Here is a 27026-nt window from a genome sequence, read left to right as displayed (position 1 = left end):
CTACATACTCTGGAAGCATTCTTGAATTATTAGGACCCTTGGATGGAATTTAAAATAAGATTTCCTCTTAAAAATCTTCCTAAAAACTGAAAATTGTATACAATGACCGGTCTACTTCCTGAATTAAGAGGTACCTAGTGCACACTGTAAGGGGGCTCTTCCATCTTAGGTTGCGTTGTGGTAGGGTTAGCTTTCCCCCAGGTTCAGTGAAGCTCTCTTAACAAATACCCTACCATAGCCACAACCCCAAGTGTTCCTCTTGTAACCAATATTCAACAACCTCCTCCAGATGTCAGCAGGGTCCTCACAACAACCAGTCATCTCCAGGAAATGCTCCACGGTCAAAGGACCCTAAAGACTGTCCTGCTCTAATCCCATAGCAACGGGAACCACCACCTTCCTCTGCCTTCAGCACTCAGGAGCCCGGGAAGGGAAAGGCTAACGATGGCACGTGAGACCCACCAGGAAAAGCAGCCCTGCCAAGCAGCTGGGCCTCTCCGGCACGCACCCTCTGAGGGCCCCAAGCCTGGGCCTTATGGGGTCGGAACACCTTTCAGGGCTGGCAGTTTCTCGGTAAAAGCTCCGCCAGCCAGCTGAAGTCCAAGGCCAATCAGCGGAGGTTGGGGGGAGGGGGGGCGGCTCGAACCAAACCACATTCCCCAGAATACACCGCGAATGGGCAGGCTCGGGAGCGCCTAGGGCAGCTGGTAGTTCCCCGAGACCAAGTTCCCCAACCACCGTGCGCCTCCCGCTTGAAGAGAACTACATGCCCCAGCATGCCTCGCAGAGGGAGGAGTCGTTTCGCTCTAGTACTCGCGATGTTTGGATCCACTTCCTCTCGCCAACCTAGAAGTTCGTAGACCTAGAGGTGGGGCGGGAGGCGGCAGTTTCGGACGGGTCAGGGCGGAGCTGAGAAGACTACAGAGGCGGAAGCAGCGGCCCGCGGGGCGGGGAAGGGGCTGGTCCCGGAAGGAGGAGGAAACCTTGAAAAGAAAACAGCAACAAGCTGTGCTGCTGTGACAGAGGCAAACAAAATGGCGGTGCCGAAGGGGAGCCTATGGCTCAGGGCCCAACTGGGGATCCCGCCGCTGCTGCTGCTGGCCATGGCCCTGGCCGGAGGCTCGGGAACCGCTTCGGCTGAAGCGTTTGACTCGGTCTTGGGTGATACGGCGTCTTGTCACCGGGCCTGTCAGTTGACGTATCCCTTGCACACCTACCCCAAGGTAGGGCCCGTCCGAACCGGGCTACAACCCTTCCCTGGCCGCCCATCTTTCCGCTTTCCCGCACCTCTGTCGTTTCTGGGAGCCTGACTGTTGAACCCTCCCTTCAACCTTTGTCTCCCATCTCTGTGGCCCCTTTTTTCTTCCCTAATGCTATCCGCATCCCGCTCCTGCTGTAATTACCGGAAGTTTGTGCCGCACCTACCCTGTAATAGGTCGGGGACAGAAAAATAAGTAAGACACGACCTCTTTTTTCCTGAGGCTTTACGGGGAAGGGTGGGGAGGAGGATCCAGATGATTAATGCAGGTTCCTCACTTTCCATGGATGGCGGGGCGGAGGTGGGGGCAGTTGCAGATACGCCAGTCCACTGAAAGATTAGTTCTTAACCCCCTCTTCCCATAGCGCCTCTCTGGGCTGGAAGCCTGTAGTCTGTACCTGGAGTGAGACAAGTAGATAATTCCACCATAGTATGAAATGTATTAAGGAGTTGGGAGACACTCAGGAAGGGCTTTCCGCCTATGTTGAGTAACTGTGTGCTAGGTGCTGACACTGGGACTGGGATAGCTTAGAGAAAAAGCAGTTAGGTTTCTACATTCGGAGAACTTACCTTTCGGTGCAGCAGAAGACAGGGAGGGGACTAGTAGAGTGGGAAAGAAACGAGACCGGCCCTCGCCGCGGATCACATATTACGAAGAGTGTGACCCTTCCTCCCCTCCTTGTCCGCCCCTAGGTGCAGCCTTTCCTTTAATTCCATTCCACTTCTCAAGTTGTTTTTGCAGCTTGAAAACTGTTGACTGAGCATCCTAAATTGCGTGGTTTGTCCCCCACCCTTCCAAATATGTGATTTCGGTATAAGCCCCGCCCCGCACACCACTGCCTTTCTTTATAACAGCTTGTGCTGGTCTTTCTACCCTTGTTTTTACTTTGTCTTCCCTATAATATGTGCTTAACCAAGTGGCTAGGCCTCTTTGCTCTCTCAAACTACAAAGTGACTAGGAGGAGACGTTTAGGATGTTTCTTATTGGCAAGTGCTTTCAGGCTTTTGAAATGAAAAGTTCTAGATGCTGTTTCTGCCCATATGTCTGTTTACTGCTGGGTTTTACATTGCTTGAGGATTATCAATCTTTCAGAAAAAGTGTGGGAGAGGGGATTATCAAGTTATCAGAGACAAATATATTATTAGCAATCAAGAGAGAAAAATGGGGAATTCTGACTTCTAACCTTTTAAATCAATGTGTACTGCTCCTGAATACATTATTTTCTTCTCTTTTTATAAACCACTCGTAAGTAAGAGGATTGTATGAGGAAATTAATAGTGATTTGACCTGGAATTGGGCAGATATTTATTTTGTATCTTTTTAGTGTTTAGATGTACTGGCCTTCCCTCCCACCCATCCTCCCCCTTTTTTTTGAGATTTCCCTAGCATATTTGTAGTTACTTGAGTACATATGCTGGAGAATAAGCAATTTAAAAGGCTAGACATTTCTGGAACCTCTGAGTACTTTTATAATATCCACTACTTTCTAACAATTGATGTGATATCTATAAATCTTTCTTTTTCAGTAAAGCTATTCTTCCTAGGAACTCTAAATCACCTGGTTTCCTGTCCTGGACTTAAAGTTTACAAACTGCCTGCTGTCTTATTAGCCAGTATGATGGGAGATTTACCTCCCTTATCCCTAATTCTCACCCTGCCAAGTTGGGCTTGTCAGCTGAGGAAATCAAGGCTCTGACATGTTCAGTGACTTGACCTAGGTCACATAGCCAAGAAGTAGTGGAGTAGCAGGAATTCAATCCTAAAACTGGCTACACTGTACTGCTTTCTATTAATAAAGTTGTAGATTAAAAATATTTAATTATTTCACTGATGTCCTTTGGTCCTCCATCAAATTATTGTGCTTTATGGTTTGGAAAAAAGCAGTGGGTGTTATATTATTTAAATGTACAAGCTCCTAAAGCCTCTCTTGGTCTGGTATTTGTGACTGGCAAATAGAAATCTCATTTTAGTGACTCTTTTTCAAAATTATTTGTTGCAAGAAAGCATGGTACTTTACTTGTTTGTAGTAGGTACTTAAAAATTATCATATTTCACCCTTTAACTTTCCTCAGAAGTAGAATTGTGTAACTTGTCTGGGTCCAAATACAGGAGACATAAGTCCTGTTAATAATAAAGGTAATTAGAGGCAGCCTGGTCATTTTTAAGAGTGTGGGCTCTGGAACCTTACAAACCTGGTTTCATTCCCGGCCTTACAGTTACATATCTCTGTGTCCTTGATAATCACTTCTCATGACTTCATTTTGTCAACTGTTAAAAAAAAAAAAAATCCTTACACCTTGTGGAGTAAGTGTGAGGATTAAAGATAATATACATGGTACTCTTAGCACAGTACCGAACACATGGCAACAGATAGTGGTTTCCTTTGTCAAGTGTCATAAGGCCAGTTTGGTGTGTGCAGTGTATTAGTAGTGCTAAATAAGAGAGAATAGTTAGCTTGACGCAGGATAAGAAAATGCGTGTAAAATCTATAGATAGTAGAGTTCCTTTAAGGAGGATTTGGTCTAAATTAGAGAAGGTATATTTTATATGTGTGCCATAACTTTGGATGCCTAGGGCATGAAACATTGTCTAAAACATGAAACACTTATTTAGAACAAGGATATGACTTAATAGCTACCAGTTGAGTGCCTGCTCTGTGCCAGGTATCCTGTGATATATTAAGTGTTAACACCGTATCTGGTACATTGTGGGTGCTCACAAAATATGTTATTAATGTCATATCTGTTTATTAGATAGTATAGCATAATATTAATGATGCTATGGATATAAAATATGTAAATAAAATAATAAAATATAAAATCCTCATCATATTTCAGGATTGACATGTAAGTATTGTCACTGTTCTACAACTAAGGAAATTCAGGCTGAGTGAGGTTAAGGCCCTTGCCTAAGGTTGTGCAGAATAAGTGATGAGGCTGAGCGACTAACCAGGGCTAATTCCTGAACCTAGACTCTTTCACCATGCTACACTCGCTTCTGAAAGTCGTACTGGAGGGCTTATTGGATTGGTTTAATAAAAGAAAACATATCTGAAAGCAAAATGGCTTGCAGTATAGCTCATACTAAAGAGCTCATACTTCTCCATGCCATAGTAGGAAGTATGTGATGCTCCAAAGACATGAGAGAATTCTACTGTCTTACAAAAGCTACTCAGGTATAAAATTTACTTTAATGGTTAAAATTCTTTCAGTTTCACTGTAACAATAAATGCAGCTAGAACTGACATCCAGAAATGTACTACCCTCAAAGTTTTATAATAAAGATTGTTCAGTATTAGACAATTAGGGTGAAATGGTTGGATGGCATCACTGATTCAATGGACATGAACTTGGGCAAACTTCAGGATGTTGAGGGACAGGGAAGCCTGGTGTGCTATAGTCCATGGGGTCGTGAAGAGTCTGACATGACTTGGAGACTGAACAACAATAAGTACTAGACTGCAGCCATCTCCTCTTAACGGACTGTTGCTGCTGCACAAATTTTACTAATCCTGCTGGAAAGAAATGCATAACTCTGTATTCCATTGGTTGCTAACTGGTGTATGCACATGCTGTTTCCTTCCTTATTAGGTGCCTGCCAGTTTGTACACAGTGGATCACACAGTAAGTTGAGGGGGCTTCCCCACATATACTGGTTTGTTTCAAATACTATACATTTCACCAAAGGAAAGCCTGTTGAAGACATTGTCATTAGTCTTACTGAACAGTTCACATTTTCCAGCAATGAAGAATCTTTCTTATCTTGAGCTGTCACACAAATAAAATGATGCCTACAACTATTGTTTTCTGTTTTAAAAATGTATTATTATGATTAACACTACTACCACTTACTGAGCACCTTCAATGTTCCGGGCACTGCACTAGGAATAGGTGTCTTCCAGCATTATTGAGGGGTTTAGAGATAATTTATAGCTTTTATTTCCTTTTTGACGTTTGTCAGTAGATAGGTAAAGTCACGTGCATGCTGACGTGAAAGGTTTTCATCCACGTCTGGCTGATTCCAATGGCTTTTTCCATATGTCACATGTTGCCTTTGTGTTTTCAGTTCAGGTAAACTGAGCTTAAAAAAATCCTTTCGTTTAAGCATTTTTCTCAGTGTGTACCTCACTTTGTGGGGGCCTGTATAGCACTATCTACTATGTAAAACCAGTCATGATATTTTTCCTGATAGACTTGATGAGTCGTATAAATATTTATGTGGCAGAAGTACACCATTGATCCTACAGTACTTGTTTTCTCATTTTTGCCTCTATTAAAGTTCTGATTATGTCACTGTTATTTTTATTTTCAACTTTTCCCCCCAAAATATGACCATGGAATGTAGGAAAAGGGTGATGTTTTTATGCACTCAGTTTCTTGGTATCACTTATTTATTTATTTGTTTTGTATATCACTGTTAAAATAAGAAATTAAAACTTCTTTATATGGCAGATTATATAGTCTTAAGTATTACTTGACTTCTATCATTTTTCTTTCTTTCAGTTATAAAACTTTTATTGGACAATTTATAATAAACCCTACTAACTTTGCTTTCTTTTTGACTTTTTTTTTCCCCCATAAGGGAAAACCACTATTTTTTTTGTTAATCCTCCCTGTTCTTGACCTCCCTAGGAAGAGGAGTTGTACGCATGTCAGAGAGGTTGCAGGCTGTTTTCAATTTGTCAGTTTGTGGATGATGGAATTGATTTAAATCAGACCAAATTGGAATGTGAATCTGGTAAGATGCTATGCTAATGACATCAGCAGTATATAACATTGGTGTTTTCTTTGAGTTGTGTTATGCTTTTTATGTATTTTCCTAGGAAAATGACAAGCATGCTATTTAAACTAGTCATCAAGCATATTTAAGTTATTATAAAGTTGAACTTCTAGTAGCTGCTGCTAGAAATTTCATGGGCTTTAAATTTCATCTATTTGTTGAGACAGTGTTTATTTTGTACTATAGATAGGAACACCTTTGTTTAACCAAGTATTTGGTTTAGACAAATGTAATAGTGATTACCCTTCTCATAATTCATCACTATCATTTCAGTGGATAGTATAATTTTCCTAAGCCTTTCAATCATAGGCTAGTTGACTTAGCTCCCAAGTTTTTTTTTTTTTTTACTGAATCAGGTTTTTGACTCAGTATTTAATACTGTATTCTTTGTGAGTCATGCCAATAAAAGAAGTAACTAGAGTCTTTGTCATCTCTTAAGCCACTATTCTTACCTTTTGCCCAAAGCGATGTGTTTAATAAAAGAAACCTGTAATCAGGACAAAATTGATATTTAGCTTTTTAAAAACTGTAATGGAATTTTCTTCATTCATCACCTTACACTGTTTACTCAGTGCAGTGGGCGGTCGCTTTCTCCCTGTCACTATGCCGCTATTTCCAGCTACCCTGTGTGATGGCATAGCCTCTTTTTATGGCTCAGTCTCCTAGCTGGCCGTCTTTATACGTGCATAATACTGTTCAGCTTATCATCTAGTACCTTTGAGAAGTATACTACAAATGCATGACTGGGTGGAAAGAAAAATAAAATTGTGGTGTAAAGTGTTGCATCACAGGAAAGAAAATTCTCTAGTGAACTAAATGAAAAGTGTGTATGTGGTAGAGACTCATTCCAAGTTTGGAATCCTGCTGCAGAACATTTTCAAAGTTCAGTTTTCTCAGAATTTAGGATGTTAGACTGATTGTTTTATTTTTCTTTGCCTTGTGAATACCCTTGTTGCTGAACTCAGTGATCTAGTTCTTAACAGTAATATCATATATTTGTATAAATACTAAAGTATATCATTTTGTTCAACCCCATAAAGTAGGTGTTATTAATTCTGTTTTAGACATGATAAAAATCAATAGTCAGAGAGATTAAGTAGCTCTACCTAGGTCACATACACAGCCAACAGATGATAGAGCCAGAATTTCAGGATGCCAATTCAGTGTTTTTTCTTTTCTGCAAACCTTAGCTATGAGGTTCACCTCATATGAATGTCATCATAGCCAGAGCCTGAGTGTGTAGTTAATAGGTTTCTTCCTGAAACATTTGACTTGTGGGAGGAAGAAGAGATGGGATTTTAGTAAAATAAAACATTTGCTGTTATTGCCAAATATGAAAATTCATATTAATGAAATACTTTTAAAGTATAATAAATTGCTTTATAAAATGCTAAATTCCTTACTTTCTAGTCTATCCCTTTTCTTTCTCTCCTTCTCTTTTTTCCTTGTAATTTACTGTTTTTCTCTTCCAGCATGTACAGAAGCATATTCCCAATCTGATGAGCAATATGCTTGCCATCTTGGTTGCCAGAATCAGCTGCCATACGCAGAATTGAGACAAGAACAAGTATGAAACAGTACTGCCCTTCAGAAATGCCTGCTTAGATTGCACTTTGTATTGAAATGTATATTGTTCACATGATCCTATTTCAGTATTATATTTTATAATTAGTTTCAGCAAACAAATTATTTTTGCAAATAGAAAAGTCAGTTACTTTTGTATAAGGCTTTAATGTTAAGAGGTATGTTCACACCCATAATCTCATTTTGTTTTTTTTCTTGGTCTGGTGACAGTATTATCCCCATTTTGCATATGAAAAAACTGAGGCTCAGAGAAGTGGAGAGTTCCTTTTACCTTATCTGCCATTACCTTAGATCAGCATCATTTCTCATCTGTATTACTAAATGAGCTTCCAGTCTGTTTTCCCACTTTAGCCCCTTCTAGTCTATTGTCTAGTCTGTGTCTGGATATTTATTTCTAAATGGAAATCTCATGTCATGATTCTATCTTATATTCTTCAGTAGCTTCCCATTATATACAGGTTTAAGTCCAAACCATTTATCACAGCCTGGCTTCTGATTACCTCTTCTATATCATCTCTTAGAATTTCTACCCCTCTTACTCTATCCAAGCGTTTGGGGGAAAGTTTTTGAATTAACTTTGACATAGGAAATACAACCGCATGGTACAGAATTCAAAAGGTGAAAAAAATATATATATACACACACACACACACACACACACACACACACACACACACAGTTGACCCTTGAAAAACATGGATTTTAACTGCGGGACCATTTACACTTGAATTTTTTTTTTCTTAATATTATACTGTACTACGTGATCTATAGTTGGTTGAATTCTCAGATGCAGAATCACAAACATGGGAGACCAACTATTATCTGTGTATATTCACAGATTTCAGCACCCCTAATCCCTGCCATTGTTCAAAGATCAGTTCTTTAGTGAAAAGTTTCCTACCCCTGTATCTCTTAGCCACTCCATTTTCCTCCATTAATGTAGCCAGGGTTACCAGTGCAGAGGCATTTTATACAAGGATACATGTATTCTTTTCTAAAATATAATTAAAGACTGTCTACTCATTTCTTTCCAGAACATACATAATTTCATTATATGGATGTATCATTTATTTAAGTAGTCCCTTGCTTATGGACATGTAGGATTGTTTCTGGGTTTGGTGGGCTGCCATCTATGGGGTCGCACAGAGTCGGACACGACTGAAGTGACTTAGCAGCAGCAGCAGCAAGGTTGTTTCTAATATTTTAGATTTACATATAATGTTGCCTATTTTTTACATTTATATTTCTAGAATAAAATCATAGGAAACAATTGCTGAGTTAAGTATATGCATTTTTAATTTTGGGAAATAGAGCAAAATTGCCTTGTATGGAATTTCTATCACGTCTTAAAATTGACATATAATTCATACTATAAAAATCATTCTTCTGAAGTATTCAGTGCAGTAGTTTTTAGTCTATTCCAGACTGTGCAACCATCATTACTATCTACTTCCACAACGTTTTCATTATCGAAAAAAGAAATCTCATACCCGTTAGCAGTCACTGTCTTTTCCTCCTCCTCCCAGTCCTTGGCAATGTAGTACTTTTATTACAGTTTTAATTTGTGTTTCTCTTACGAGTAACTTTAAACATATTTTCTAATTTTTAAGACCCTTTTTTATTTCCCTTTAATTATGTACATACTAAGAAGTTCTTAATGTTTGTAATATGTTAATGGTGACATTATTTCTTGTTTCTTCTGTTCTCTGCCTAGTGAATCCTTTTGACTCAGGGCAAGTATCATGTCCTCTGTGAAGCCTTCTTAGCCACCTCTCACCCCAGTTTGGGTTAGATGCCTCTCCCCACAGACATGTATCACACCGTGTTTCACCTCTGTCCTGCGTAGATTAAGCACAGACACATGTGGATGAATAAAAGATGAATAAAACACACATGGTTTCTGACTCTTAAAACTTATAATCTCAATGAATGCTTACTTAGTGAACTAATCAATGAATGATTTCACAGCTTTTAAGTGGAAAAATTAGATCACGAGTACAGATCTCTTCTGATTCTAAAAGCTCTTCTCCCTTAATAACCCCATAGTGTCTTTCTTTTGAAATACAACCAGAACCAAAGCTATCTCTAGAGTTCAGTGAATGGTATCTCATACTTATTCTCTAGAGGGGCCCAGTGCTGTTGAATTAGTCAATAGTCAGAATTAAAGGGGAGGCGATACCAATTAATGTAAAAATCTCATCAGTAGCTTACTGTATGTAGTCAGCCCATAAATATTTCCCTCCCTCTGCCCTGTTATCAGATATCTCACATTTTATGCATATATTCCTTGGATTGATTTTTTTTCCTTCCTTTTTTCCATTGGTGTGTGTTATGGGATGGTTCATTTTACATGAAAGTATTAAAGATTTGTCCCTTCCTCTTCTGCCTCTTGAGGCCTTGCTAATCCTTATTTAATCAAAAGAGAAGAGTTTAGATTTTCTACATTTTTGGACCTAACTCAAAAGCCTGTTAATTTGATAGAGGTGACAGGTAGCTTATATTGTATTAGGTGATACGTTAAAGGATCCTAGGAATTTAAGCTCATGGTTAATTGCATAGATAATGAAGAGTTTACTCTGATGCTAATGACGATAATAGAATCACTTGTTTTATACTCTGTCCAAATAAGGATTTGATTATATTGTTCTTTTGTATATGTGTATATAAAAAATAATATATTTCACCTTGATTTAATTTTCTTTTTTTAAGCTCATGTCCCTGATGCCAAAAATGCATCTACTCTTCCCTCTAACTCTGGTAAGATCATTCTGGAGTGATATGGTGGACTCTGCACAGAGCTTCATAACCTCTTCATGGACTTTTTATCTTCAAGCTGATGATGGAAAAATCGTTATATTCCAGGTAATAATGTGCTTCATAGAGTCATTTAAATACTAGCAGTAGTAATGGAGAAGGCAATGGCACCCCACTCCAGTACTCTTGCCTGGAAAATCCCATGGACGGAAGAGCCTGGTAGGCTGCAGTTGATGGGGTTGCTCAGAGTCGGACACGACTGAGCGACTTCACTTTGACTTTTCACTTTCATGCATTGGAGAAGGAAATGGCAACCCTCTCCAGTGTTCTTGCCTGGAGGGTCCCAGGGATAGGGGAGCCTGGTGGGCTGCTGTATCAGGGGTCGCACAGAGTCGGACATGACTGAAGTGATTTAGCAGCAGCAGCAGCAGCTGCCCATTGGAAATCTATTTAAAGCCTATTGATCTGTATCTAACAAGATCTCTGAGTCTTCTAAATTTTAGAGTGGTTTATTGATAAAATGAAGCCTATAGATATAAGAGCGGAGAAGGCAATGGCACCCCACTCTAGTGCTCTTGCCTGGAAAAAAGGAGCCTGGTAGGCTGCGGTCCATGGGGTCGTGAAAAGTTGGACACGACTAAGTGACTTCACTTTCACTTTTCACTTTCATGCATTGGAGAAGTAAATGGCAACCCACTCTAGTGTTCTTACCTGGAGAATCCCAGGGATGGGGGAGCCTGATGGGCTGCCATTTATGGGGTCGCACAGAGTCGTACACGGCTGAAGTGACTTAGCAGCAGCAGCAGATATAAGAGATAAGAAAAATTAATGTAGTTTGAATGTAAATAATGGTGTGTATTTATACCACATATGGATATTAGAGAAAAGCAACGGGACATAATTTTTAGTTGTTAATAGTGCTTTTCCTCTTAACTCTGATAAGAGTTTGTTGAAGAAGCATGTTGCCTTCTAGAGAGAGAACTTTTCTCCCAGTTCATTGTTTGTCATGGGATATGATAATTATAGCTGCTGTTTAGTGAAGGTTCATGTGTACTAGACATTTATATGTATTGTCTCAGCTCGCCAAACAACTTCATGAAGTTGCATTGCTGCTGCTAAATCACTTCAGTCGTGTCCAACTCTGTGCAACCCCATAGACGGCAGCCCACCAGGTTCCCCTGTCCCTGGGATTCTCCAGGCAAGAACACTGGAGTGGGTTGCCATTTCCTTCTCCAATGCATGAAAGTGAAAAATGAAAGTGAGGTCGCTTAGTCATGTCTGACTCTTCTCGACCCCATGGACTACAGCCTACCAGGCTCTTCCGTCCATGGGATTTTCCAGGCGAGAGTACTGGAGTGGGATGCCATTGCCTTCTCTGTGAAGTTGCATTACAGCTGTTTTATTGATGAGGAAACTTTGAAGTTAACTTGTTCAAGGTCATACTGCCAGAAGAAACAGAATTAAGCATCAAACCTGGGTTACTTTAGCTCCAAGGCTCATATACCACCCTACCATGCTGTCTTCTTTTTAATTTGGTTGTTAAGTTCCTCGAATTTACCAGCCAACAAATTATGTTATGATGCTTTCTCAGGAAATAATTAAAGTAAACCTTTTAATTATTTTTGTCAAGTGAGTGGCTTACTGTAAGCCTAGTATGTGATTTTTAGCATCATCCTGAGTCTTGGGTACCCTCTAATTTGGTAATATGTGAAACACAGAAGGAATTTTCTCTTAAGTTCATGAATAAGTTCTATTTCCTAAAGCTACTTAAGTTGACTCTTAAAGAGTAGAGTCCTTCATTCCTGATTAGATGTACGGTTAACTGTTTTTCTCTTTGTGTCAACTTAAGAATGATTATGATGGAGAAACCCCCTACTCCAGAGCATCAGAGCTATGTGAAGATGTAAAGTATGGAGTTGTTTGCTATGTTTTTAGTCGCTTAGTTGTATCCGACTCTTGGCGACGCCATGGACCGTAGCTGGCCATGTTCCTCTGCCCAGGGTATTTCCCAGGCAAGAATACTGGAGTGGGTTGCCGTTTCCTTCTCCAGAGGATCTTCCCAACCAACCCAGCGATCAAACCCACATCTCCTGCATTGGCAGGCGGATTCTTTACTGCTGAGGCACCAGGGAAGCCCTAAAGTATGGAGTATTGAGCTATAATTTATGAGTTATTCATAGGTAGAAAAGAACAGAATGTTTCAGATGAGAAAAAATAGAGATGTCTAACCAGAAATTTTGGCAATCTGCCAAATGATTCCTGATCAACCAGAATTAGAACTCATTTTTTTACAGGGTATGATACTTAATGCATTATGTTGTAATCTAGTTTTTTATTTTATTTTTTTTTATTTTGTCAGGAAATTAAACTGACTGTTCTTGACGACGATAGAAATCTGTTTCTTTGCAAGACACTGGATCTAGTGTTCAGCACTAGCAGTTAAAATATATTGTAGTTACTGTGTTTTATTTTTTATACCATACTTCTATTACTTTTTCTCAATTTGAATGTCTGTAGAGATGATATGTTACAGAACTTGCTACTGAGAAAGGCTTAAGAAGTACAAACGACTTAATTGCTTTCTTGTCATTTTAGTCTAAGCCAGAAATCCAGTATGCACCACAGTTGGAACAGGAGCCTACAAATTTGAAAGACTCATCACTAAGCAAAATGTCCTGTAAGTTTTATTTTCAGTAGCCTAGGATTAAACACATGAGCAGTCAGATCTAATGCTGGTAGAATTGGTTGTATGATTGTTGGAAGGTGAATAAATGACTTAAAACCGTGGTACCCTGGAGAAGGAAATGGCAACCCACTCCAGTATTCTTGCTTGGAAAATCTCGTGGACAGAGGAGCCGAGCAGGCCATAGTCCATGGGGTAGCAAAGAGTCAGACGTGACTTAGTGACTGAACAACATATCCTATATAGATATACCTAGGGTCTTTATTTAATATCCTCTTATTGTGCAAGTATTTAAAAAAACATATTTATTTATTTATTTGGTTGCCTTGTGTCTTAGTTGCAGTGTATGGGATCTCTTGTTCTGGCTTCTCTCTAGTTGTGGCTTGCGAGCTTAGTTGCCCTGCAGCATGTGGGATCTTAGTTCCCTCACCAGCATTGAACCCGTGTTCCTTGCATTGAAAGGCAGATTCTTAACCACTGGACCACCAGGGAAGCCCTTGCACAAGCATTTTTATAAAAAGTGAATTGTTCTTGTGTGTGAGCTTAATTTAAAGAGTACTGTCAACAACAACGACAAAAAAAAACTGTGGTCCTCAAACTTTACTGTGCTTTATGATCTGGGGAGCTTATTAAAAGCATTTCTGAGCCCGCCTCCAGAGTTTCCAGTATACTCTATCTGGGATAAGACATAAGAATTTGCATTTCTAACAGATTGCTCAGTTCTGTTGGTGGTCTGGGGATCACACTTTGAGAATCACTATTCTAAAAACATTTAGTTTTCCTTTAAGGATGTTTTGAGTATGAACTAAGGAGATGTTCTGGTATCTTCCAATAAACTAACCAAATAGTGAAACTACCCTGAAAATATGTTTTTATTCTCTTTTTATTTCTATGCTAGAAGTGAATTTAAACTCATAGAAATATAAAACATCAAGCTGAAACTATGCTTACCTTTTTAAAGGTATTAGCTCATTCCTTATCTTAAATACTGATTTTATTAACTTTTTAATTATTTTGGTGGGTGAATGATAACAGCACACAGCACAAAGCCATCTTTAACTGTATCTTTTATTTTTTAAAGATTTATTTATTTCTTTATTTTTTGGCTGTGCTGGATCTTCATTGCCTCTTGTGTGCTTTCTCTAGTTGCAAAGAACAGGGGCTGCTCTTGATTGCAGTGTGCCTGTTTCTCTTGCTGCAGAGCATGGGCTTCTGTAGTTGTGGTGTGTGGACACGATAGTTAGGCCCCCCAGGCTCTAGACTACTGACTCAGTAGTTGTGGTGCATGGGCTTAGTTGCCACGCCGCATATAGGATCTTTCTGAAGCAGGGATTGAACTCTTGTGCCCTGCCTTGGCAAGCGGATTCTTAACTATTGGACCACCAGGGAAGCCCCATCTTTAACTTTAGATTTGAACAAACCATTCTATTATTACATTCAGACATGGAAAGCATCAATGTCAATAAAAATTTTAAAATAAAATAGGAAATTCATAATGTTGCATAGTGTCCAGTTGGTTTTTAATGTGCCAGAGGAACTTGCATTCATTATGCCAGATTACATTTACAGAAATAACTGGGTACAGTGTGTATATCTAGAAGCAGTCATTTGAGACCCCCTTTTGGAATATAGGATATCATTAACTTGTACCTTATTATTTCAGCAGATCTGCAGATGAGAAGTTCACAAGCACATAGGAACTATCTTGAAGATGAAGAAAGTGATGGCTTTTTAAGATGCCTGTCTCTGTATGTATTCATCTTCACTTATGTGTACAGAAGATAAAATCTGGCTTGTATCATAGAGATATAGTCCTTTTTATTAATTTAAAGTTATTAACTGCTCAAAAGTAAAAAACTTTTTTTTCCATCTTTTCCCTACCAAAACTGTACTTTTGGATATTTTGCTTTGTTTAAAAGGTGATACTCACTCTACTTTAATAAAACCCAGGGTTTTTTTTTCCTGTGGTACAGAAGCACTCTTGTTCTTGTTGGGAGTCTTTGATTTATGTTACAGTATGCACTTCTTCAGACATCTCAGTTAAGCTTTAATTAATTTAGTTGGAGGGCCAACTGTATATTTATTGAAAAAAATTCACATGAATTTTTTTTAATTAAAAAAAATTTTAAAAAATATAAATAAATTCTCCCGCATAGTTTAAACTTAAGTTGTTCAAGGATCAACTGTATTTACATAGCATTTACATTTTATTAGGTATTATAAGTAATCTAGAGATGATTTAAAGTGTATGGGAAAATGTGTGTAGGTTATGTGGAAATACTGTGCCACTTATAAAAGGGAATTGATCACCCTCAGATTTTGGTATAGGAGAGAGAAGCGGTCCTGGAACCATTGCCCCGGGAGTGCCAAGGGATGACTCTGTATTTGAATGGTTTGAGGGTTGGATTTTCAGTTTTTATCTCCATGGCCAGACAGGAGGCTAGGGGAGGTGGATAAGGGCTATAGATTAAGGAGGAGTCATCTCCATGCTGAAGATTCTTAAGGATGGCAAGGGAAAGTGGACTGGAGAGGGTAATGGGTACCTTGTGCCCTCTTGGGAAGAAATATCAAGCCTTCTAGAGGGAGGAGGGTTTTATCAAAGTATGCAACCTTCTACTCCTCCAAGGAGTTCTGATATGAGCCTTCCCCCGACAACCACCTGCAGCCCCTCGCCAAACACAGGGCCAGTAGCACTGAGTGATGGTTGTCTACCCTGTGTCAGACACCAGGTCAAGCCCTTGAGTGGAGAGGCGAACAAGCAGACTGTTGTGTCTCAAGTGCAGCACTTCAATAGTACAGACTGCATGCTTCCTGTAATTTCTTAGAGCAGAAATAGTTTCTTGACAGGTTTTAATCAGATATCAGATACTTTTTATTTTAAAGACTAGGTAAGAAAATAAGAATTGAACTTCAAATTTTCCCTTCCTTTAACTTCTAAACCTGCTTTTGATTTTGTACCAAAAAAGGGAAGTTTTCTCTCATTCAGTGTTTTGGATTTTGTTGCAGTTTGATGAGTTTTATGAAACCTAAGTTATTGCCTAATCTTAGGTTACCATTTATTCTTTTTTCCTTTTTGGTCACATCACTCAACTTATAGGATCTTAGTTCCCCGACCAGGGATCGAATCCAAGGCCCCAGCAGTAAGAGCAATGAGTCCTAACTGTTAGACCATCGAGGAATTCCCTACAGTTTATCCTTAATACTACACTACCTAGCATCTTACTGGTGCCTTACTACCCTAATAAAATTTTCTCATTGTATGTTTTCTTTTAAATCTAACATTTTAAAAATAGCTTTTTATTTGAATCTTAATCTATAGTTTGGCAAACAATAGGTCAATTATGGAAAAAACTCCAGTTACTAATTCTTGTAACTAGCCTTCTACACTGAGAAATTTTAATCATAAGAAAAACATAACTATCTTTTTTTAGGATATGCTGTGATGAATACAGAATGCCTCATAAGAGATATACTCTTGTAAATTGAAATTCAAGTAAATTGTGGCAAGTTAAATATTTGAAATATAGTAGAGAAGTTAACTTCTGGAAGCCTGTTGTGAATCCTTTTATAAAACAAGTTATTGTTTCATAATTTACCTATTCTGTACCTTAATTCTTTGGGCTATTGTGTTTTCTTAAAGCAAATGTTATCTTAATACCTTGCAAATATATATATATTTGTGTAGCAGTATACAGTTTATAAAACACTTTGATTTGCTTTATCTCATTTAGTAATTTTTTAAAATCCTTAACAGTAATTTGCTTTAATTTTATATATATAGCAGAAAGCCAATATGTCTGATTTTTTAAAATTATAAAAGTTATATGGCCATGTTATAGAAGCTTGAGAAATGGAGGAAAGGACATTATATCACCCTAATATAATAGCTATTATAATGTTTCCTTCTGTATGTTTTTTTAAAATAATTTTAAGGATAGTACACATAAAGTTTTGTATTATTAAACTAAGTATACAAAATTGATTGCCGTTAATTGTTAAGAACGTTCTGTTCTTAATGTTATGCAGTTTTACCAAAACTGTTGAAATTTTTTTTTTCCAGTAACTCTGGGTGGATTTTAACCATGACTCTTGTCCTCTCTGTGATGGTGTTGCTCTGGATTTGCTGTGCAACTGTTGCTACAGCTGTGGAGCAGTATGTTCCCTCTGAGGTAAATTTAATTCTAACCCTTAGGCCATTTGAAGACTGAGCCATATCATTCCCTTTTTAAAATGTTTTGTTTAACTAGAAAAGCAAAATCTTCCTGCTAATAGAATGAGAGAAAACTTGGTGATTTTAATCACACACATGGGGGTTGGCACACATGAGAATTACAGGTTTGCAGCATAAGCATCACTTCCCAGTTTTCTGTCGTGCTAACTACTGTAGTGACCAGTGTACATTGGCTGACTTGAGTTCAGTGTCTCTTCTCCCTAGGTCTTTTTTACTTTTTAATTTTTGGCTGTGCCACATGGCTCGAGGGATCCTACTTCCCCAGCCAAGGATCAAACTTTTGCCCCCTGCAGCGGAAGCACAGAGTCCCAACTACTGGACTGCCGGGGAATCCCCTCCATAGGCCTTGGAGACTGAAAAAAACCCATTGACATGTTTCTAAGGTGATATATAAGAAAGAAGGCTTGTGGAACTACTTCAAATTTTAAATTTAACATTGCCACAAATGTTAAGGAGTAATTGTTGTTTTAGAAGCATCAAGGCTGAAGCGTTTGATTTTGAGTAATGTGTTTTGCTATACTCTGAGAGAGATGGAACACTGTCTCGACTTTCTTGTTAATTAAAATTTAACTGGCCCAGGAATCATAAGGTAAAGGACTTTTGTTTCAGAAGAAGCCTCTAATTTGATGATTCAACTTAGCTTTAAAGGAATAAAAATTATTTATGTAGCTAAACATAAGATAATAAATTCTACTGACATCACATCCAACTGAAATAAACTTTAGTTCTCGTGTGCCTCCAAAATCCAGTAGAAAAAGAGTGAAAAGAAGGAAGGAGGGAAATTAAAATAGAATCTGATAATAAGTAGTTAGCATGTCCCTAGCATGATGCTTGAACAGTACTCTTATGTTCACAGACTATAAAGATATGCTATAAGATTTACACATGAATAATGATTCGGATAATATTTTTCATGTTTTTATTAAAACCGTATGGGATATAGGCAGGCAGAAACTGGGACAGGATAATGTTGATAACTAATATTTATATAGTTGTTCAAAATTTACATAGTGTTTTCATGAATTTTTACATGTCCAGCACACCTCTACAGCAGGTTTTATTATTCATTTTGTAGATGAGTAAATAGGCTTACGAAGTTTAGATAACTTTCCTGGGGTTGCACAGCTATGAAAGTTTTGAGCCTGGAATTAAGCTCCTGTCTTTTGACTCTGCAACTCCTATGTCTTTTCCTATATACCATCTTTCCTCCAGCTGATCAACTATTTAAGTGGCACAAATAATAAATATATGAAGTGTTAAGGAAAGCAGAGAGTATGTGTTGGATTGTCGGGATAGGTCATGAGGGCCTTGACCTGAACTTTGAAGAATGGTATGGATTAGCAGAGAGAGAAAAGTGGACGATTTTTAAACAAATGGATAAAGTTAGACAGGATTGCCTTGAGTTGTGGAAATATTAGAGAATGGGTAAATTTCTAAAAAACTCGTCTGTTTATGATACCATCTGAATATCCTCTTGCTTATTACCTACTTGTGTTCCTGTTTTAGTTCTGATGTCCTTATTTTAATCATTTTTCGTTATTGATAAAGCAGAAGTTAGACATCTTACATAGGATTGCCTTTGCCTGTTAACTTACTTTTGAACTGCCCCATGCACTCTAAATCTTCATGGCAGCAAAGCTACAAACCTATAGTAATAAATCTTTGTTTTACCCTCTATCACTAGGGAAATTGATAATGTGACTCATATCAGGAGCTCATCGTCTGTGTAACCTCTTTGACACTAGGAATTTGAGTACTACCAGCAATACATGGTTCATGTTTTTGAGCCAGGATGCTCAAACTCTTACTGAAACACTTCCTAGATGGACTTTTCATAGTTCTTCCTCTCTTAATCTCCTTACTTGACTTACAGAATTGACATCTTCTGGTGGTGTTTAGACATAGCAATGCCTCTCATTGGTGTTTGATTACATCTTACAGACCTGGGAATCCGTCCCTCCTTTTCAGATGACTTTTGAGCTTTCTCTTCCTTTTAGATGTTGTCTCTGCTGTGATAAATTTTGTCTTGATTGTATAGTTTTAATTCTATAAGTTCTCTCCCCTTATTTCCAAGTTGTTTGTAGAGCATCTCACTGTTTCTGCATATGCCCCCCACACCCCTGGATCATGAAGCCTAAAGCATTAGAACCACATGTGGAGTCCTATTAGCAGTTATTACATTCCCTCCTGATATCTGCTTATGGGTGTCACTTTGCCCCTTTACTCTTGCCTGGAAAATCCCATGGATGGAGGAGCCTGGTAGGCTGCAGTTCACGGGGTCGCTAAGAGTCGGATACGACTGAGCGACTTCACTTTCACTTTCATGCATTGGAGAAGGAAATGGCAACCCACGCCAGTGTTGTTGCCTGGAGAATCCGAGGAATGGACCCCATCTATGGGGATGCACAGAGTCGGACACTACTGAAGTGACTTAGCAGCAGGAGAACTCTTCTTCCTGTCCTTAACAATCAAGAATATGGTAACACCGTCAAAGAATATATACTTTTCTAAGATATATTTTCAAGAAAAATGTATCAAAGACAGCTATTTGTATTCACTGCTTTTAGCTTTTACTTGTATTTGAAACCACACTAGCTAAGTAGTAATGTTTTTTCAACTCTATTTTTAATTATAAAAGGTCTATATATTTGACATAGAATTTATAAAGTTATGTATCAAGCAGGAAAAAAAATCTAGAACTATTTTGTATTGCCATTTTAGTGGATTTCTTTTCACTGAACTGTATCAATACATATTAGAGTATTTAAAATATTGCAGTATAAATACTCCTTTTGTGATATTTTCTCCTTAATTTACTGTAAAAATAGCTGAGAATTTAAGTCACCTACTTTAAAACTTTACTTTCATAAAACCTTTTCATTCATTTTATCTTTGGAACATAAATTACTTCTGACCCCTCTCCATAGTAACATGAGAGTGCATTTTAACTTATATAAGCAAGGAGCAGTGCTATTTATATTTTGTTAATATAGTTTGCATATATGATCCTGTGTGTTTATAGGAAATCAGAAACCTGCTGAGAGAATATGTTTGTCTTCAGTATAGACCTGGTATCTTGAGCTCAAACATGAAATATTAAAAGCTTCCTTTTCAGTCACTACAAATAAAGCTTAAAATGTTTATAATAAAGGCCAGAAATGTAGTCTTGGAAACTTATGAACAGCTTTGCTCTTCTTATTTAGGAAAGTTCTGAAATAACTTATCTTTAGCCTCTTTTGCACATAGTAAATATTCATCACATATCATTTAAGAGTAGTGCCAGAAAGAGTTGGCATTGGTTGATCTTAAAGCAGTATCATTTTGAGTAACTTGACTTATAAAGGTTTTGATCCTTATTTCTCCACTTCCCCGCCCCCCCCCTTTCTTTCACATGTATGATGTTGTTTATTTGGGAAACATCATGAAATAATAATGCTTTTCTCTTGTTGAACTATCTGTTTAAGATAGTAAAAAGTTCATAGTGATCCTTGTCAGGCAGGTCAAACCTGACTTAAAAAAACAGGGTTCAAGTATTGGATATTCCTTTCTAGAGATCAGGCAGCCTCAGAAAAGTCCCGAAACAACAAATAATCATAGAAATGCTGCCTCTGTTGTCTTATTATCTGTTTACTTCTTTTTTTATTTGTGAAACCCAGGATCATCTGATTTCACATGGTCAGTTTAAAAAAGTTTTAGAAGACTCCAAGTAATATTCATGTTAGTAAATCACATATACTTACTGGTAACATACAGTGTGCCAGGCCCTGTTCAAGAGATTAGAGAGACAATGAAGAATAAGATCACAATGAACAAAGTTAAATATTAAAGATTTCAAAGACTCGAGTAGAATGAAACATGTTTTAAACTATAATAAACATTATTTTCTTTGTCTTAAAAAAAAAAGACAAGAATCTTACTGTTTTGAATCTTTAAGTCTCAAGAGAGACAATCAAAAATTTTATAAATACCAGAGCTACCATAGCCTTTTAATCTAAATTCTGTTAAGAAATTTAGTTTTGCTGTTTTTTGTTGTTCTTTCTCAAGCCTTTATCAAATGTAGTAAGTTTTTGTATAATATATATAAAAATAGTATGTATAATATATATATTTTAGGAAACCTATGGATTTTTGCCTAGTTAAAACATGTATGACATTTTGATTCCACTTGTCTGACTACAACTTCTATTCTAAATTTCTAACTTATATTCACTCAAAACTTTGATATAGCTCCATTTTTTCTGGCATCTAATATTATTGCTTAAAGACTAGCAAGCTTATTATCTTAGTGATTCTTTTTTTAAATTGAGGCTTGAAATTTCTAATCCAATTTGAGAATATAAAATACTTGTAACAAATACTTTTGTTGTAAAACAAAACAAAGGAAAATAGGAAATTAACATGTGATATAGTATTATTAACTAAAGTGCAGATTTTGTTCAGATTTCACGAAATTTTATGCTAGAGTCCATTACTTGTTTTCTTACCTTATTCAAGATTCCATCTTGTATTTAGTTGCATTGAGTAGCTTTAGCTGCATGTAACAAACTCTGATAAATTCAGAATTTTCATTTTTATTCTGTTACAAATATTTTCTAATTTTCCTTGTTATGGCTTCTTAGATACATCCATCATTTAAAAGGTACATTTAATTTCCAAATACATGGTGTTTTAAAAATATCTTTAATATTAATTTCTCATTTTGATATTTATTTCTCATTTAAATGCTTGCTTCTCTGCAGTTTTTTCAGTCTTTTAACTTTATTGAGGCTTTTGATGGCTAAGTCAAAGATCTCTCTTGGTAAATATCACTTTACACTTGAAAATATGTGAGTTATTTTCAGATATCTTTTGATACTGATTTCTAACATAATTCCACTGTGATAAGAGAACAGACTCTGTGAGATTTCAGTACCTTTAGACCATGAAATTTTTGACCTTTGTTTTATGACTCTGCATATGTTCCAGGGTCTCCTGGTTTATATCTCTGAGAACTTAAATGGAATTTGTGTCCTACTGTGTGAAAATTGTATAAACCTTAATTATGTTGAATTAGCTCATAGTTGCTTTTCAGGTCTACTGTATCCTTCTACTTTTCTATTTGTTCTATTAATTTTTGAGAGTTTGATATTGAAATGCCAGATAAAAATCTTAATCTGTCTACTTAAAAAATAATTGTATAAAAAAATAATAATTGTAATATATAGTGGAACTATATGTAACTGTGTTTTTTCCAAGTCTTCATAAATGTATTATCTTACTTTCATAATTTAAGAAAGAAAAAAAATTGAGTCTAGAAAAAGATCTATGTATAATAACTTGCCTAAGATTGCCAAACTGGTTAGTGAAAAGCCAGGCTTAAAGCCCAAATACATATTTAGTAGTTAAATGTAAATTTTAGAAGTAATACATATGACATAAGGGGCTTCCCTGGTGGCTCAGACAGTAAAGAATCGTCCTACAATGCAGGAGACCTGGGTTTGATTCCTGGATCGGGAAGATCCCCTGGAGAAGGGAATGGCTCTCTACTTCAGTATTCTTAACCTGGAGAATTCCATGGACAGAGGAGCCTCGTGGGCTACAGTCCAGGGGGTCACAAAGAGTCACACAACTGAGTGACTAACAGTGAGCGACTAATAAAACTGATTTCCTCTTCCTCAGTTCTCAGATAAACCAGTCAGTAGTTTTAAAACATTCTTCCATGCAGTTGCCTTTTTAAATTTTTCTGTTTTTTGCTTTTAATAATTTTAGACTTTTATCTGATGTCCTTCTACTATAGATGAGTTAACTCCCTTACACTGCCTCTCACTTCCGTCTCTTCACTTGCTAGTTTTTATAATGTGTATTATTATTTTGCATTCTTTTAGTGAATGCTTTATAAATTTCTGTTGGCTCCTTATTATTGCTTTTCTCTTTCTTCCCATACTCTTAACTCTCAATTTTCATTAGATCCTTGAGAAATAAAATAAATTCATTCTTCTGTATATATACTTTCAGACTCTGCTATTGGTTGATCTGAAAATTTAAAATCCACTAGACAGCATTTACAATATTATAATTATGTAGATATTCAAAATAGAACCAAGTACAGTGGTGGTTAGAGTCACATGAAAGCAAGTTATAAACCTGAGTTACTTAAAAGTGTTCCCAGGAGAATCTTCCAAATCTCTCTGCTTAATGGAGTGTTTTTGTTTTGTTTTGTTCTGGCTTTCTTCCCATAAAAGTCATCTCAGCTGCCACTGTTTCTCGTATGTTGCTTTCTTCCTTAGATTCCTTTTTACTTTTGCTGGAATACCTCAAGTAATTTTTTTCATAAAGGATACTTGGGCAGTAAACTTTCCAACTTAACACATTTGAAAATACCTTTATTGTACCTTTGTATTTGATTGATAATTTGGAGAAGGAAATGGCAACCCACTCCAGTATTCTTGCCTGGAAAATTGCATGGACGGAGGAGTTTGGTGGGCTACAGTCCATGGGGTCGCAAAGTCAGACACAACTGAGCAACCACTTTGACTTTCACTTGAGAATACAGAGTAGCCACAGAATCATTAAATGTCCTGGTTAGAGGTTATCCGCATGCTCCCATCCATTTCTCTGCACAGATTGTACTCTTTCTCCTTACTCTTTTAGATAGCTTCTTCCATACAGATGTTTGAAATCATTTAAAGTTTCTGTTACTGTTTCAAGGCTTTTAAATGTTAAGTGGTATTTTTAAAGGCTTTTAAATGTTAAGTAGAATTGTGAAAGTTTTTCTTTTATTGTGCCTCAGAGCAAATTATCACCCAAATAAAACCCAAATTATTAATTTGGATCTTAAGGAGCCCTCACTGTATCAGATCCATGTCCAATCCATCAACCATTGAATTTGTCTTGAAAATTTTCTCTTAACTGGAGAAGTGTCAAGTACTGGGCCACCTCCTTGTTGAAGGATTATTGTTACCTTGAAACAGTAGATAGCAGACCACATCAGAAATGTGTTCAGGTAGGCAGCCATCATGACAATCACTTTTAGAACATTTTCATCACTCCCAAAAGGAAACTCACACTAGTATCACTCGCCGTTTCCTCCAAGCATCTTTACCAGCCATAGACAATCCATGTCTTTCTGGCCTCTTTCACTGAGCATTACGCTCCATATTGTTGCACATATTGGTATTATAGATACTTAAACTTCGAAGGTGCTCTTTATTCAACACCTACTAAAAGCATCTTTCCAACATTAATGCTTCTATGTGGTTCTGTGTTTTTTTAATACATATTTATTTTTTGCTTATTTATTTATTTGGCTGCACTGGGTCTTAGTTGTGACATGTGGGATCTTCTGGTTGTGGCTTGTGAACTGTTGGTTACAGCATGTAGGATCTAGTTCCCTGACCAGGGATCGAACCTGGGCTCCCTGCTTTGGGAATGCAGAGTTGTAGCCACTAGACCATCATGGAAGTCCCTCTCTTTTTCATATAGTTAGTTGCCCTGTCAGTAATGTCAGCACTTCGGTTTTTAGCTCACAGAATCAGAGATTTATTGCCACATGCGTTAACAACAAAAACTACCCCATCTCTTAGTAAAAACTTTTCTTTTTCTACCTTTAGGAGATAGACCTGTATCTAAATAGAGGTACTTTCAAAAGATATTAGACATTTCCATTATACTTCAGGGAGTTTTGTGACATTTGCCCTGATACTGTTTATGCTTTCATTCTCTCATTTTAGTGTCTTTTTGAGTGTGTTAGTAACAATTTGAACTTTTATACATTTATGAAGACCTTCCTGTCAATGTTAAACTGTTTTGTGTATATTTTTTGTTCTACTCACAGACTTAAAATCGTACATACCATTTTCCATATATGTTAATTTAGAACATTTAGTAGCAGAGGAACTTACTCCAAATCATTTGACCACTTGGTTGGAGAGGTAAGGTCTTAAAGGAATTGATCACTCAAGGCATCAAGCATCCGTAATCCATGCTCCAGAATCAATACCAGGTGTGGTATGACCACACCTACTCCTTTTAAACCTGAGCAATTTTCCCTGATAGTTGTTAATTTTAAGTATTTTAAGTCAGGACATGTGGAAAATTTTTATTTGACCATCCACTGGGAATTGAATCACATATGTATAACACTTTGAGTAAAAGGATTCTTGAGGATGTTTATAGAAATTCTTTTTTTTTTTTCTTCAACCAAATCTTAACATAATAAATTGCTATTTGAAGCCTTACTTGGAGAAGTTCCTAATTATCCAAATTGCTAATATTCATTGATGTTTTTTTTCTTTTGCAGAAGCTGAGTATCTATGGTGACTTGGAATTTATGAATGAGCAAAAGCTAAACAGATATCCAGCTTCTTCTCTTGTGGTTGTTAGATCTAAAGCTGAAGATCATGAAGAAGCAGGGCCTCTACCTGCAAAAGTGAATCTTGCTCATTCAGAAATTTAAGCTTTTTTTTTTTTTTAAGAAAAGTGGAATAGACATCTAAATTTCCATTCCTCAGAAAGCTTTTTAAAATGGTTTCATTGGATATAGGGCTTAAAAATCACTATTAAATGCAAATAAAGTTACCCAAATCTGTGAAAACTGTATTTGCTGTAACTTTACCTTCAGTTTTTTTCTAGTAATTTAAGAGATGGCTATTTGGGATTGTATTTTTATTTTACTAATATCTGTAGCTATTTTAATTATTATTTGCATTGTTTTTGTTTGTTTCCTTTCTTAGCCAAATTCTGTGAGCTGATCATTGTTCTTCCCCACCGCCTGCCATGTCAGTCACCTTAGTTAATAAGCTGAATACTCAGTAGGATATGATGCTGTTGCTCAGAAATGGCCAACAACTTGTAATTTGAAATTTAGTAGAAAATACCCTTTAATACACTACATTTTCAGTTGTATTGAACTGAAATCATTAAAATTTTCTTTGAATAATTATGTGCTGAAATTTGAGTTAATATGCAGCTGATTTTCCAGATTTTCCCTTTCGCCACTGCCCAACCCAGAAAATAAACAGGAAATGTTCTGTGTCTGTTTACTGCTATATGATCAGGAAGCAAATGAAAGCAAAAATGATCTTCTCACAAGTGTATTTTATGTTATTTTGCACAGACTATAGATTTTTCTGTTGGATGGATTTTTCCAAAGAACTATTTTTCTCTATTATAAAGCATGTCAAGTATAAGTTATTTTCCAAGAACTTCATTTTGACAGTAAGAATATGACTCTAGTGATGCAGGACTAAGTTTAGATTTCACTTTGCAGAAAATGGTGGTTATTATCATTCCATTATTATTATTATCAATAATACAGATACAAAAATAAGAATGACATCAGGTAACATAATACACTTCAGTCTTAAAGTGATTCAGTGTCATACCATCAAATCTTAAATGACTTTGCAAACCAATATTTTTTCACTCACATGGGCATTACTGGCAACTGCAGTAGTGCCAGTTGACTGAAAAGTGAGTCACTAACTTACCTTCAGCCTAGTCGTTAGCTTTCTCTGAGTCAAAAGAAAATACAATTAACCAAGGAAGGCTTTGGTCACAAGATAATAGGTTTTGGTTTTCTAAATAGTACGTTGTCTAGATTTGGTAGATAGAGGGTTAGAAAGTATGCAAACACATTCAAATGGGGAAAAGAGAAATTACTAAGTGGTTGCCCAGCAGTCATTGTCTCTTTCTTATTTTGTGTGAGAATACAATTATATGAACAAGAAATGGTCTGGATTTACCTTGGGGGGGGGGG

At 37.0% G+C, this 27026-nt stretch overlaps 2 protein-coding genes and 1 long non-coding RNA gene across 9 annotated transcripts in view; 1 reads left to right on the top strand and 2 right to left on the bottom strand.

Annotated features, from left to right (window-relative positions):
- TCEANC2 (transcription elongation factor A N-terminal and central domain containing 2) overlaps window positions 1-754 on the bottom strand; it is a 43815-nt gene extending 43061 nt beyond the window's left edge. Inside the window, exon 1 of one of the 2 annotated variants that reach the window (XM_069592452.1) lies at window positions 463-754. The gene's annotated coding sequence lies outside the window, so the exon portion shown is untranslated. The remainder of the gene's footprint in view (window positions 1-462) is intronic. The other variant, XM_069592461.1, reaches the window with a different exon arrangement.
- On the top strand, window positions 667-26207 carry TMEM59 (transmembrane protein 59). 6 transcript variants are annotated; one of them, XM_069592403.1, is made up of 9 exons: window positions 698-1223; window positions 4850-4882; window positions 5891-5996; window positions 7511-7605; window positions 10332-10484; window positions 12972-13053; window positions 14726-14807; window positions 17120-17228; window positions 25569-26207. In XM_069592403.1, the coding sequence occupies exons 1-9, from the start codon at window positions 1035-1037 to the stop codon at window positions 25722-25724; spliced, it is 1005 nt and encodes a 334-aa protein (XP_069448504.1). In that variant the 5' UTR covers window positions 698-1034; the 3' UTR covers window positions 25725-26207. The 6 variants fall into 6 exon arrangements, with proteins under 6 accessions (XP_069448521.1, XP_069448512.1, XP_069448504.1 ...); XM_069592394.1 differs by having other exon boundaries at window positions 804-1223; window positions 14723-14807; XM_069592420.1 differs by lacking the exon at window positions 4850-4882 and having other exon boundaries at window positions 667-1223.
- Window positions 781-2081, bottom strand: LOC138441451 (uncharacterized). Its single transcript, XR_011257349.1, has 3 exons — window positions 1829-2081; window positions 1537-1656; window positions 781-983 (listed from the first exon to the last, which is right to left on the bottom strand). It is a non-coding gene; the product is annotated as an uncharacterized lncRNA (long non-coding RNA).
- Window positions 26208-27026: the final 819 nt, after the last annotated feature.

Source organism: Ovis canadensis, chromosome 1 (assembly GCF_042477335.2).
Source record: "Ovis canadensis isolate MfBH-ARS-UI-01 breed Bighorn chromosome 1, ARS-UI_OviCan_v2, whole genome shotgun sequence".
NCBI lineage: Eukaryota > Metazoa > Chordata > Mammalia > Artiodactyla > Bovidae > Ovis > Ovis canadensis.
The sequence above is the reverse complement of the archived record's forward strand: the minus strand, read 5'-3'. Positions and strand labels throughout refer to the sequence as shown.

What these genes read in the sequence shown, in the direction of transcription:
- TMEM59 (XM_069592394.1), top strand. Translation starts at nt 1,035, where the DNA reads ATGGCGGTGCCGAAGGGGAGCCTATGGCTCAGGGCCCAACTGGGGATC. An exon ending in TGTACACAGTGGATCACACA is followed by an intron (nt 4,883 to 5,890) that starts GTAAGTTGAGGG and finishes TGACCTCCCTAG; the next exon opens with GAAGAGGAGTTGTACGCATG. An exon ending in CAGAATTGAGACAAGAACAA is followed by an intron (nt 7,606 to 10,331) that starts GTATGAAACAGT and finishes TCTTTTTTTAAG; the next exon opens with CTCATGTCCCTGATGCCAAA.